Genomic DNA, 14,746 nt, shown 5'->3' with positions numbered 1-14,746 from the left:
TGCACACAACCACCAAATAAAGCTTTTAAAGTCTTAAAATGAGCAAATCCTTTTCTAGATTACCACTGAAATCTAGAAAGGGCATGTATGAAGGAGAAGACTCTGTTTGCCTCTGTTTGTTTATGTGAGTTGCTTCTGCTCTGCCAGTGATTACTGTGGTTAATCTGAACGCCATCCTGACGAGCAGCTCTTCCACTTAAACGCTTCTCCTCAGAAAAGCAAATCAGAAAAACAAGGCATCTTCACTCCATCGTTTGCGTCCCTGGCTTCGTAGCTCTTCTGCTGCCGTCCTCCACTGAAGCCGAGGCAGAACTCGCTCCGACGGCTGCCTGCGCGGCCTCAAAGCCTGCCAGTCGTGTGTTCTGACGCAACCTCGGGCCGCCGCTGTGTCAGGACCACGGTTGAACGCTGGAGACAGCACGGCGGCATTAAACTCAGGGAAATGAATTCCACCTGCGCTGCCCCGCTCTAATCTAGCTGTCTCTTTGATTGAGGGTTGTGTGCATGTCGTGCTTAAAGATTTAAAGACAATCTCATCCGCTCACAATTTGACTCCAACGTTCAGAGTCACTCTCAGCTTATTGTTTCTATGCCGACGCAGACCCCCTGTTTAATGTATTACACCCAACCTCGCCGTTAAGATTAAGCGAGGCAGTTTTGTCTGTTTGTAACGATTCTGACTCAGAGTCGGTTTGTGGAGCCGGTCCATACAGCTCATACACCGTTGATGTCCAACAACTATTAGCAGCACATCAATTATCCAAACAGTTGCTGTGGGTGACATGTTCCTTCATTACAATCATACAGCCAGTCTCACATACACCTTTCTGCTGCCATAAATACTCACTATTGCAATCAAGCGGCTGCTGAAAATAATCTGTGTTCACTGGTCTTTCATTTGTTAAAAACTACAGCGCGCAGCTATTTTAGGAGAAAGGAAAACTTAAGTGTCAGAGACAGGAGACGGCTGTTTGAAGGTGATGTCAGCTTCATCCTTTGAATGCTCAGTCCACACTTCCGCCGGCTTTCTGTGAGGCTGACCTGTGAGAACCAGGGTGTGTCTGTAGTGCTTCCACTCGCTAACATAGCTTTAACTACATTTTCTGCTGCTGTGCTTCTTTTTCATTTAATGTCCTCCTCTCACAATAAATGCCTGCTGAAATTTGCAATAGATTCATTCCTATAGTTTGATCATTTGTGCTGGAATGAGGTAAATGTCAGCTGCTCACAGTAAAGTTTACCTGAGGACACACTAAATTCAAATAAGGAAACAGCCAAGACATTTGTGTCTTTCTGTTCTGCTGCACTTTGGTTCATATTCTGAATCAGTTCATCGTTTATACATTTGTTTTCATATATTGAATGTAGCATAAACACGGGTCCTCACCCACACTTCCTTTGTTCAGTAATTTTGCTTTCACACCCCCACTTCATCCCTTTCTCACACACCCTCTCCCCCACTGCTTTACTGTTTTGCTCCTCCTTGCTTCCCCCATCAACCCCTCCTCCACTCAGCATTAAGCCCTGCTTGTCTCTCTGCTGCTCTGATCCCGGGAGCGCTTCTTATGGGAGCTCCTCTGACCAGCGTGCGCACTGTCCGTCTTCAGAGTCCTTCCCAGCGCTGCAAGTGGAAGAGGAGAGTGAGGGAGGAAGAGGGGAGAAGCCACCCTCGCGCCCTACACAGGAGAGAGGAGACAGGAAGGGAATGAGAAAGAAAACTGAAGAACAAAGGGTGAAAGAGAGAAAAGAGAAGATGAATGCAGGAGAGGAAAACTGAAAAAAAGAAGATGGAGTAGAAAAAGAGAAAGCTGGGCAGCACGGGGACAAGAGCAAATGAGTGAGCGAATAGGAAACAGAGAGAGAGAGTGAGCGAGAGCACGGGAGAGGGAGGGAGGGAGCGAGCGAGCGAACAACGCTGCAGACACTCGCCCACTGTCACTGCTCCACAGCCAGAGGACAGAGGCAGCAACGGCAGCGGTGGAAGTGGATGGGATGGAGGAGGAGGACCGTATCATCCATCTGCAGCTCAGCCGCCGTCACTGACAGCCTCCCTGTGGGACCATCCTGCCACGAGGAGAGCCAAAGCGCTGAGAAAGAAAGAGCACTGCTCCGTCCGTCCTTCACAAGTAGCGGACCTCAACTCCTGCAGGACTGAAAACACACCACACGCCTCACGTTCCTCTGCTCTTTTGCACTCGCACTCGCACGCGGACTCACGCCCTCACTCTCAACCTGAAGCACACTTCACTTCCCGCTGCCCCTTGGACTAGTGTGTCTTTTTGTTCTTCTTCTTTGGATCTCCCGAGCTGAGTGGATTTACTTGTATCCTGTGGCGGACCATGGGTCTGGGGTGGAGGGGTGCAGCAGGGACCCTCCAGAAAAGGACAGAGGGGAGCTGGAACCTTTTGGTGACATTGCTGCTGTTGTGTGGTTTCTGGGAGGCTCACACACAGACAGATGATGGGAAGTCTGTCTACTTCTGGGAAACAGGTACTGCTAAACCACTAATTACAGATTATATTTGATCCCTTGCTTTACATATGGAGCGTTTATGATGCTAGCGACACAATAATCAATCTCATCTAATCCTACAGCTTGTGTGCTTTCACAAGTAGCTGAATGTCGTAATAAAACAACTTTGGGCTTTTCAGAACATTTTAAATCCATGCATCTGTGGTGCTTTGCCCCCCTGCCGTAACAATCATGTAAAGCCTTTGATTGTCATGCTTAATGGTCCACGCTTCCCCCAGACGACACTCTTTGCTTGTCTCATAAATTTGTTATTTGAGGTATATGACTTCACGCTGCCAAACTTCAAAGATACATACACATGAAAGATGACCCAGAAATCTACAGTAGAACTGTCTCCTCATACTGAGTCTGTGGCACACAGGACAAACAGGATCCCTTTTTGAATGGATTACTTTCATCCCTCTGTGTCTCAGGTAATGCACCATTATTGAAATGTTGCTGCTGTGTACGTTGCAGCGTTGGGATGATTGATAGGCATCGCTGAACAACAATGCACACTGGGAGAGCGGAATGGTCTGTGATGGTGCAGATACAATGAGCATTTGTTGTGTGTGCATTTCTTGTATTGGGTGGATTTCTGGGTGGATGGGTGCTTACAGAGTCCTGTCTTTGCACATGCTTTCTGAATGCAGCTGTGGAAATCTAAAGGAGAGGAATCGTTGGGAATCACTTGAGTTTATTATCAGTTACCGTGGATGCTGAGCAGCAGTTTGAAGTTTGAGTCTAATTTTGCAGTGAGCTGGGATTATTGAACAATCATCCTTAACAGGCTCTGAGACATTCAATACAATTAGATTTCAAATAGATCTCCGTGTAGCTTGACTTGACTCCGGCCATGGATGTCAAAGTGCGCTCATCGCCTGCACAAACGTGTAGCGTTTGAACCCAAGCTATCCATGTCCTCGGCCCCAGCTGATCACCCCCACTCCACGTCCCGCCCCGCCCCGCCTCACCCAGCACCAGTCCCCAGTTGACGTATCCCACGTCTCTCCTGTGATTCTGCATCTTTAAAGAGGATGTAGCTGAGTAAGGAGATTAAAGGAGCAGGGATTTAACAACCCAGGAAAGACAGCCTAGGGAACAGACTTGAGGAAGAGAAAAGCAGAGTGAGCACAGCAAGTTAACCTACATCTCCCCTACTGTAGGTCATAGTGATTACGCCTCTCTCCCACGCTACGGCACCTTTCTCCCACACTATACATGCTCCTCAACTGGCAAGCTCCAGGCTCAATGCTTTGAAAAGTAATCCAGTGTTGGGAGTTTGATCGCTTCTTCCCAAATAAAAGGTAGAGCATCGATTTCAGCCCCGGAGTCTCCCTTTTCCCTCTGCCTCTTTGCTTTGACAATTGCCTGCAGAGTATTAAAATCATTGGGCAATTTAAGGCTTTGAGTCCCCGTGTTTTTTTTATCAAAATGTGATTATGTTTGCACAAGATTTGCATACGTGCTTTTTTTTGCCAATCGATGGCTGTTAGAAAACAGGCAAAATGTGATGATGTTTGTGCACATTTGCAGAGTGTGCAGTGGAGGGAATATTCTTGTGGCAAGCAATGCTCTGATGTTTTGCATATTGATTAGCGCAGATGAAATACAGCTCCTGTCTTCAAAACTGCGGGGAATTGGGCTGCGTTGCTTTTATTGCCTTCCGTGAAAATACGATGTATCTGGTTTTGAAGGTGAGACAGTTCCGTGCCTTTTTTTGTATAATATTCAAATGAAACAGAGAGACAACCGACTCTACCAGACACTGGCACGGATATTTCTGAGGGCGGTGAAGAGCACAACTTGAAAAAAAAAAAGCGAGCGAATGATTACAGCCACCATGAGGATGATGGTGGTGATGATGATGGTGATAATGACATGCCACAGTTTTTCTGGGGCCTTTGAGAGATTGCCGGGAGTTTGTCTCCCCTCAGATGCTATTTTCACACCATTTCTCTTCTTGTCGCTTCCTCTCAACTGTGCACACCCCATGCACTTGTTCCTCTGCATCTCTGCTGCTCTGTTTCTCTGTCTGGCGCTCAATGCTATATTTTGCCTGTATATTTAGCTCCTTTAGAAGCAGGCGTTTTTTTTGTTTTTTTGTTTTTTTTGTTTCCTGTCTTTACAGATAAATCCAGATAAGCCATATCTGTTGCCAGTAGTCAAGTGGCATCATCAGGATCACACAGTACCTAACAAATACTGCTGCATTCAGTGGATTACTTTGTAATAGCGAACTATTAAGTGCCACACTCATATACACAAACGCAGCGGGAGCATCGTTCTCATTCTGGTGCTACAGTATGTGTGTGCTTCATTAGAGTCTGTTGTTGATGCGACAAGGCTGCCAGGTTTGAGCTGTCAACACCTCACACGTCTGCCTGAGGACAAAGCAATTACAGGTTGTGGAGTAGGTGATGTCGTATTTTAGAAAACACACATCTGCAGCATCCCGTAGTCGCCTCGCCACCCTCACCGCGCCTGACTGTATGTGTTGGCGAAGGGTAACGTGGGTCTTATCCTACGCAGGATTTCACTATGTCAAATAATACAACGAGCGTTGACGTCAAATCATTTCTGATTCGACATTCTGATCTGATCTGCTCGCTCCCTGCCTGAACGTGGCCTTGTAATCTTTCCTGGGATCCAGATTAGCTATCGTTCAGATTACGCAGGAGTTGCTTCTGGCCGCTCACGGAGCCAATCTCATTTCACCTGCCACGTCGCCTCAGCAGGTGAAGTCACGTGTCCCTCCGTAGTCCTCTTAAGTCACCTGAGTCATGCACAGCCTGTCCAGCTAAGTGCTCCAACTTACTTACCATGCATGTGAGCGTTCCTCCATGAATCCACTCAGCAACGTGCTGGAAAAGGTTGCTTGATGCATAAATCGATGCATTTCATTGAGACCTCATTTTGAGCTGACAAAGTTCAGACAACAGCATCAAACAGGCTTCTGAGTGGCCACCTGTTAAAGCAGCCCTGTTGCTCCCTCAGCAGCCAGCGAATGGTGATGAATCAATCCTTGCACCTTGTTTTCATCAGGCGACCTAACGAGACCGTGCAGAAGACTCTTGAGTACAGTATGTGTCCATACGTAAGCGTGTCTCTGTGTAGACGTCAACATTTGTCACCCCTGCTCCTGTGATGACCTGTCACTTTGCAGACACAATGGAGTTTTAGTCCTACACAGTACCCTACAATGAGGAGCTCTGCAGCTTTCAGCAGTCTGAGCGCCGCCGCGTGTCACCGCGTCCCGCTGATGTCACCTTTCAGAACACGGGCACAGGACCACTAGCGCTGACAGGCCATTGTTAGCCGGATTCATTCCTGCCTTCACGGACGCACCAGCGCTGAAGGATGTCACTGTTGCCGAGGGTTGTTAGTCCCTCTCCCACAATCACCTGCGATTATGGCAAACCCACTAAAGAGGCCATCCAGGAAATTGAAGAAGACCGGGTTTGACAGGTTCACAAGTTCAATAGAGGAAGCCAAGGTCATTAATACAGCAAAACGCCTTCAGCCTAAGTGCTTGTAGTAAGCAAACACCGGGCGATCAAAGCATCCACGTTAGAGCCTTGAGACAGAGCTTCTCAAGTGCAGCAAGCAGGAAATACATATAAGATTGTTATAGATTTAGGTGGTGAAGCGTCATTTAGAGTGTTTTTGTTTGCACGCGATCTGTAGTCAGTTCACCTGAGGACTGGCCACACTCACTGTCCCAGCTTCAAATTAAAGCCTGCTGTTTCTGTACACCCGGAATATCCTTTGCCTTAAATAGCTGTGTACTAATACTGTACCTGCGTGCATTATTATGTCAGACGGTGGAGCTGAATCTGTCTCACTGAGCAGCTGAAGCTTTGATTCTGTAGCTGCTGGAATATGACTGGCATCATCCCAAACGAGAACATCCCTGGGAGATTCCTGCCTGGTTTTAGCTAGCGCATTGCAACGTGACCCCCGTGACCCTCATTAGCATAGCACCTGGGGGCACGCACGAGTCTGCTCTGTAATTGGCCGGTCGCTCTTTAAATTCCTTAGCAACTGGCAAAAAATTTAGGCCACGCATATAAATTAAGAGCGTTTCCTTGGGATTTTCATTTTTCATTACGGAGTGTGCCAATGGGTTTATTTTAATGCAGAATGCCCGTGTTGTTGTTTTCATTTTTAGTTCAGCTGAAGTGGAAACTGAGGCTAATTGCGTGTGTTCTACGCGTCTGGGCCTCGGAAAGTGAGGACTCAGCAGCCGCCTCGCTCAGGAAAGGCAGCAGTGGCCATGTGGCCTCAGTGTTTTCTGTCTGAAGGAGGAAGTAAGCTATTTTTCACAGTTGCTTTTTGTCTCAGTGGAGCGACTCCGGCCCCAGTGGTCCACAGTTCAGTGCCAGTGCAGCAGAACCGATACCGAGCCGGCCGGCAACAGACTGTACCATGACCACGCACTTGATTTTAAAAGCATTTGCGACACAATACGTCATGTTTGACCCAGATTGATCTGTTGTGTGGCTTTAGAGATATTACCCCAACACTCTCTACTCTTTTTAAAATGGCCAATCCATCCAGTGCAGAAAGATGCCAAAGAGATGCCAGAGTTTGTTTAATCTAAATGGCAGAGCTTAAACTAAGACCTGGCTATTACTGATATAGGAAGGATGGCAGGATTAGAGATTACACTTCATCCAAAATTCTTTATTTAGTGTGACATAAGAGGATTCTCTGCCTTATTCTGCTACATTGAGATAGATCATAACATTTTTTAGACGGGGCACTGTGTCATTCAGCTGCAGCACCGTCTACTTTGAGGATCGTCGTGGCATGAGTAAGCAGATCAGCCATAGATTTATGTTGTGTGGGGATGTTGGTGCTATGATTATCGGCCTTGACCTGACATGAGCATCCATAAAAGTATGACTATAATCATTCAAATAGGAATATAAATATTCAGCCGTTAGCAACTTTATGTTTAGAGCAATCTGTCTTGAGTGCACACTCATCACAATCATATCTGGTCAAGTTTATACATGAACGTGTTTGTGTAAATCCTGCAATGTCTGCTAATCTTCTTTAATCGGCAGTTTAAAGGTAAAGATTAGGTGCTTTGCTCAAAGGCTCTTAATTTGTTCATCTCCCCTCTTGGATTTTCTCAGTTTAGCCTCACAACTCAATTTGTGAAATACCTTCTCTTGCTCAGTCTTACTTTTGCAGATTTTTTTATTCTTTGCTTGTGTTTTTCTGTTCTGGAGAAGTCATGTCATTGTGGTGTCTCCTCATAAACAAGGACTTAAATCAGTGCTCAGCCACAAAGTGAAACACAAATAAATCGTGTGGGGAAGCCGAGCTCTTCCATGGTCAGGGAGTGGCATTGAAAACAAGCCCTTGACTCCCACAAGAGGCAACGAGGCAGCTTCAGTGGACTGAGAGGAACAGGCGGCGTGATGGAAGAAGCAGTGACATTTACCTGAACAGAGCCTGAGCCTCCTCCTGCGATGCAGCCTCATAAAGAGATAGAGGAGGCTCAGGAGTAAATATCCTCCTGTCCTGTCGCCATGCCGTTAATCCTCCATGTCTCCCACCCGTCTCACTCGTGGGCTCGTTGTGGATATATTTTCGATCTGCTCTCTCTAGCATGAAGTCTTATTGTTTCACAGTAGTTTGCTTTGAGTCCAGTGGGTGAACCATCTATTGTTTTATGCCACAAAGAATATTCCATCATTAGATCGCGTGATGATCTGTAAACACAAACTGCTATAATCTAGTGTGTATTTATGGAGTCTCTTTTCACAGAGAATAAATCTTTCTAAATTCTAAATAAAAAAACCTTGAGATGCCTCCCCTTGCTTTTCTTGAATCTTACATAAGCACATGGCTTTTGGTATTAAACGTTATATTGCACTGCTGCAGTTTTGACCCAATTGCTTAATGATGTTTTGCTTGTTTCTGGTCCATGCATTCCTTTGAATGCGTCTGACAATGTTTGAAGCTTGACGTGACGGAGGTGGTCTGGTCAACGTTGAGGCCTGTGTCATCAGACTGGTGCACAGTGTGCTCTGTTTTTCACTTGTTTGGCTGTGCAATGATAAAATGCTGAGGTAATGCAATGAAAGAATAGTAATTACCCAGAGCGCGAGTCTAGAAGCTCTGTAATGATGTAATTAGACATGCTACTGCTTTGAGCTAAATGCTACCATGCTAATAGCCTCACGACGGCAGAGAATGTGCTTACATGCTATACGGCAGATCTAGGAATTATGTTCTGCATTGTATACATTTATACAGGACATAATTAAATTTAGATTGTATTTTCTATGACCGTAATGACAACGGGCTCGCAGCAGGTTAATATACCTTTTTTTTCAGAATCAGATGAGCTTTATAGTAGTATGTTTTCTGTCCTCGGGTCCACTTGAGCGTGACTAGACAACAGTAGGAGGAGAGTTGTCTACTGGTACAGTAGAAGCCTGACTGGGTGCAAAAAACTGGCTCCTTCTCCTGAAAACATCTCAAGGTCTTTTTGAAGTCAAATGCCAATGCGACCTGGATAAACTGAATGACATTGGTGGATTTGATGGAACAAGATGGAAAAGTCGGTCCTTGTCAGTGCAGTACCAATGCAGCTCTTGTATCTAATATCTTATCTTCTTACGTATGAAACCTTATTAGCCACAAAATGCTTTCTAAAGACCAACGCTTATAACTCAAAGGAGAAGAGACAGAAAGATTTCAAGCACATTAAAAGCCAAGTTGGTTGTAAAGCTGACAATTATAAATGTGATTAATAGCATTGACCTCATTTACATTCAGGCTGTTCTACAGTGCAAGTGTGTGCTTCACACTATTCTTGAAGCTGTTGCTGAAATTTATCTGCATTTCAAATCTTTTCGTGCCAAGAAATACTTATTAATACTATAAAAGATGCATATGCCAACAGAAAATCGGAGAAGGTGGTTAATTTGCCATCTTAAAAATGCATAGGAAAGAAAATAGTTTTCACAGAGCACACTTCATTTAAGCCCTAAGATCAGCATAATAGGCTTGAAATAATAATGAGGGAAGGAGAGAAACCGAGATGGAGAAGGGAAACATAGGGGATTTACAGGCATCGAAAATCCATACAAAGGAGTTTAGTGAGCGAGCGCACCACGTCGTGCTTTAACGTTAGTATCAACATAATAAGCTCGAAAACATATTATGTTGAAGAGAGAGAGAGAATGATAGAGTGCCTGGCTAATCACCAGTGACAAGCCCCTGGATTAGAGCGAGGGCAGCAGATGGCCCCGGGCTGGGCCGGGCCGGGCAGGACTGGCCGGGTATGAATATCCCAGTGGCTGATCAGGCTCGCGCCTCATGCCTGCAGCAGACAAACCCGGTGTGTGCAGAGTATTCATCACTGTGCTGGTGGCCACTGCCCACCCGTACATCCATTCACCCACTTACCAGCAAGAGGACCAGCAATGCAAACGATGATGCATTCGCTCTGCTGTTGGAGCATTAGAGCTGCTACTATCGATTAGTTTTAGTTTTTATTCAGATAATGGTTCTGTTTTGATGAATAGTTTCATTGTCCAGTCTTCAGAGGCATGTGGAATACGTAGAGCCTAAAGTTTGTGGCTGCCTGGTACATGTGAGTCCAGTATTCACTCGCTCTGAATGCTTCACCACAATAGAAAGTGAAATTTGAATTCAAGTCAAGCTCTCGTGCTTCATAGAGCTTTGTGAAGCTGAGGGCATAAAGGTGATAATTGTGTCTGTCTACTGTCTGCTCATCGATCAAAGAGACGTCTGTTCATTTACACGTATTTACCATGTATCTGAATTGTTGCTGTAAAGCTCTATTGATTGGAGCCACTTTAGGAATGATGAAGAACTTGGCTCTTTCTGTGAGCAGGACTGGTACAAACACAGCTCGTGATGTGAGGAAGTGCATCACGCTCACTTTGTGCAGGTCTCACGTGATTCTCCCCAAAGGTAAAGCGACACAGACGTGATTTTGTCTAATACACAGTGTCCTTTGACCTTTAAGGTTTTTTGCTGCTGCTTTTAAACGGTTACATAACTAAAACTACAATCTTGAACGCCGTCCAACTTTTCATCCACCTATTGATTCAAACATCTATTCATCTGCTCGTCCATTAGCTTTATCCTCGTACCACCCATTGTTCTGTGGGCGTCTGGCGTGGGCCTGCACTTACGGGTGTCATTTCACACAGTGGGGCTCTGGCAAATACTAGCGAGCCCGCGCACACACACACACACACACACACACACACACACACACGCACACACCAATCCCAGTAAGACCACACTTGTAATCCACGGGGGGAAGGTTGGCATTTTACGCTGTGTCGATAACCAGGCAGCTTTTTCCTCCTCTTAGCCAGTTACAGCCAGGAAACTCAATTGGACAGTGGTCGCACCTCCTGTTAAATGTAGCTGAGCGCTGGCATGTGACAGATTGTGAGAAATGCTGTTTCCCAGTCTCATCTCATGCCATCTCTTTGTGTGGACGTTAGCCGGTTTTGATTTTCTGAGATTGAACAATCTAAAAATATTGTCTGGATGAAACTATGATCATGTGTCAGCTGCAATATGCTGTATTATTATAGTTCTGTGTGCATTTATCAAATCATGAACAGCGACACCAATTTCAGGTGCTGTCTCCTTAATTAAAGCCGTGCAGTGTTCACTTTGTTCCCTCCTCGTCCGATTGTGGCACTTTTCCCTGGAATCATGTAAATACTGGTTACTTTGACTGTCAGGCTGAATTTTAGCTGCAGTGCTCTCACCAGGGTTCTAGCCCCGTTTCATCTACACTACGTGTTTCTCTTGACGGAAGTCTAACTACAACACAGCTGGATAACCTGGAAAAGTGGGGTAGTCTTTCTGTCAGATTCAAGTCTTCTGTACGAGACGGAGCCACGTGTGCCTTTTGTCAGGATATGCAGAAATCCTTCAGGATCAATCCCTGAATCTGTTCTATTTAAACTTTACACTTCTCCATTATGCAGACAGTACCCACACGTACCTGTCAAGCTTGTGCCTCCTCCAAACGCATTCACCAGTGATTTGATATGCCCAAACTTTATTCAGGTAAATACAGACAAAACCGAGATAATTGCCTTTCATGCCGAGCAATAAAAGCTGAGCCTCTGCGTCTCGACTGCCTGCGTTCCAGTCGGAACTGAGTAATCACAGACTGGCATCTACGCTTTTATTGTTGTACACTCGTAAATGCCGCTCGCCGCTTGACAATCGCATCGCATACATTTTCCGGTCACATAAATCCTCAGGCCTCTGCTCTTTCATTGAGTTATCAAACAGAGTTGCTGCTTGTCACTGTCTGGGCCAAAATACATCCCACATTGTTTCCCACTGTATGAACCCACTCTGCTTTCCAGGTCACCAGCAGCGCAAGGCACTTTTTGTTGCAGTGCATTATGGAGACAGAAGACAATCACAAAACTCGGGATTTGCTTTGGAAAAAGAAGTTTAAAATGTCTTTTTTCACGCCTCCAGCTTTGACACAACCTTTATTTCACCTAATTTTCCCCTGGCATGATAAGAACGTGGTCACAGCTTATGTTGTGATTTTCATTTTCCAGTTACATTAAGAAGCATGAGGCCAATACCAAGACAGGCTTATGAAGATGCACAGTAAATCCTCCCAATCTCACATTGTTCTAGCACTGACTTAGGTTCAGATGTTGTCGTCACACATTTTTGTATTGTCACATTAGAGGTGCACAGTGAGTGGGATTTGTATAAACCCCGTACAGCAAAGGACACAGTCACATCCCTCCAAGATCAAGTTTGGCAACTGACTGGTTCCTGGTCAGAACGTCTGACGGTAGGACGTCGTGGGGACGTGGCTGAAGACAGTAACTGAATGCTGAGATTCCCCCTGGATCTCTTCACCTCAGCCTCATAGGGAGGCCGGCCTCTGGCTGCCTGTTTAGGGCGGTACTGGTGCAGTAGCTCCGTATCACTCATGCATGTGCAGCTATGTCTGTTTACACAGTGACATGATTAGTAAAGCGATCCAAGCCTTAATGAGTTTATAGTACGAGTCAGATAAGGGCTCCTTAATCTCCTCTTCATACTCACACGAGGCCATATCAAGCAGCACTGGCGGCGCTGGACTTTTTGTTTGTTTGTTTAATTGCAGCTCACACTGAGCGCAACCAGGCAGTTGTTTGTTAGACCAGGAGTCAGCTCCATCTGTCATAGTCAAGTTGGTGGAATTATTTTGCATTAATGCATTAAATATTTATGGGAATGGATCCATCATATTTGCCGGGCATATTCTGCAAATACGTGGGTAAATAGACACGTAGCCTAACATTGTGTTGCTGCTTAGATGCCGTGTGTTGTGTGACGTATTTGTGGGCTTTTAAACATAATAATCAAGTCTCATTTTGAAATGAAATGGATGCAGCCTGTGGTACGTCTCACTGCAGTCAGCGCGTTCTGCTCCTAAATGGTGGGATCCAAGTGGAGTGCTACCATTAAATATGCAAATGAGCTTTGGTCATTTTAAGATCAGCCGGGCTGTACTCAATTAGCAGAGCGCACACTCAGATCCAAACCACTACAGGCACGCTGTGGAGGCCGACGCGGGCCGCGGTGCTGATGTGTCCTTTTGCGCCGCACACTCCCCTCAGAGGGCTGCTTAATGAACAGGCCGAGACAGCCGCGCCCGCTGTAATTCATCATGGCACGTGTGACCTCCCTCCTCGGCGCCACTGGCGTGTCTCGCGGTGCCCTTCTTCAGCCTCTGTGGGCGCACGGCTCACGCCGGCGCTCAAGCGTTTCAATTGTCCCGTTTCTGTTGTTGTTTGTTCTTCCGCCTTTGGTTCCACAAGCTTTTATTTGAACACGTGGCTCCGATCAGTTGCTCCGTTTGCAGTTCCATAAACTGCACGATCGGCGTTACTGCTGCTCTTCGCCTACATTGACTCATTGCTTGATGCGAACCCGTACCGTGCAGTGTTTGCATGTAAATCAATACAAGTAAATCTATTAATTCAACCTTTTGCTCTGTTTTCATAACTAAAGCTTATTTTGTGCGTTTGTAACTTTGTGAGACCAGTGATTTCAGCTCCCAGCAGGATCCTTATTAAACATGTTTCTGGCACCTTGATGCCGATGAATAATGGAGGCAACACAAATAATCTGGGGAGACTCTTACCTTTGTGTAGCTCAACAAAGCAAACCTAAGAACTCCACAGCAGGAAATCTTTATTATCAAAGAAAAAATGTCTGCAAGATCTCCGAGGGCCTGGGAGTGTTTGAACCACAGCTAATTGCAAGACAAAGCTTTGGAAAATGTCATCCATCACCTCCATGTTTACGTTCTCCCGGTTCATTTTTCTGAAAGGGCCCGTATTGAGAGTGGTGACATGAAGGCAGGGGGAAGAGGAGGCCTGCTTCCTCCTGGAAACAGTGAAAAATGACCACTTTCCTGTTGGCACCCAGCCAGGTTTGGGCCCAGACTCACATGCTGCTGCTGTGTGCTCCACACGTCCTTTCTTTTCAATTAAAAACTCCACCTTTGATGCTCTGCCATTTTTACATATTGTTTTTGTTATGGAGCAGCTTTACCTTTTGAGGATGCCCTACCTGTAGTTTGCTCTGCTGCATGGTCGGCTGTAGAAACTCAAACCTTGCTCAGTTCACCTGTTTACATGTCCCTAAATGTGAATCCGTCTGCAGGAGTCCTTTCAGTCGAACACATTGCCATTTTTAAACTGCAGAGTAGACGAAGATAAAGCTAGAAGTGATTGGACAATAAAGAGTAGTAAGGCTAAACGTTCCCTGTGGGACTGTTAGAGCTTATATCTTATCTCCCTGGTGTATTAGCCACCGTCTCCATCACTTAGCCAGTTGGAGTTCAGCGAGCAGTGGGTTGCTCACTATTTATTGGCCCATACATCTTGCATTTATAAGGCTTCTGGCTTGCTCCATAGCAACCAGTGAAATAAGAATAAGGCAATAACACAACCCACATCCCTCAGTACCCGGACCCTCAGATCTCCGGTACAGTGGGTCATTAGAAGTTCTCGTCAGCTGTCAGCAGCCGCGGAGCGGGCAGACCGACCCGGCCCAGTTTCACCCAGACACACCTGCCTCAGAGACTGCTGCTCGTGTGCATGTGTGTGTGTCTGAAAGCACAGTCGGCAGGATTATATAGCTGTCACGGCTGTCTGTCAGAGCCCGAGCTGCCCCCTCCACCTCCACGCAT

At 46.0% G+C, this 14,746-nt stretch overlaps 1 protein-coding gene across 1 annotated transcript in view; it reads left to right on the top strand.

Moving 5' to 3' along the window:
• Positions 1 to 1,537: 1,537 nt before the first annotated feature.
• LOC114843479 (thrombospondin type-1 domain-containing protein 7A) overlaps positions 1,538 to 14,746 on the top strand; it is a 99,759-nt gene continuing 86,550 nt past the window's right edge. Inside the window, exon 1 of the mRNA XM_029130063.3 lies at positions 1,538 to 2,490. Coding sequence (XP_028985896.1) covers positions 2,340 to 2,490 — 151 coding nt within the window. The 5' untranslated portion in view covers positions 1,538 to 2,339. The remainder of the gene's footprint in view (positions 2,491 to 14,746) is intronic.

Source organism: Betta splendens, chromosome 16 (genome assembly GCF_900634795.4).
Source record: "Betta splendens chromosome 16, fBetSpl5.4, whole genome shotgun sequence".
NCBI lineage: Eukaryota > Metazoa > Chordata > Actinopteri > Anabantiformes > Osphronemidae > Betta > Betta splendens.
Note: the sequence above shows the minus strand (reverse complement) of the source record. Positions and strands in the feature narration are given on the sequence as shown.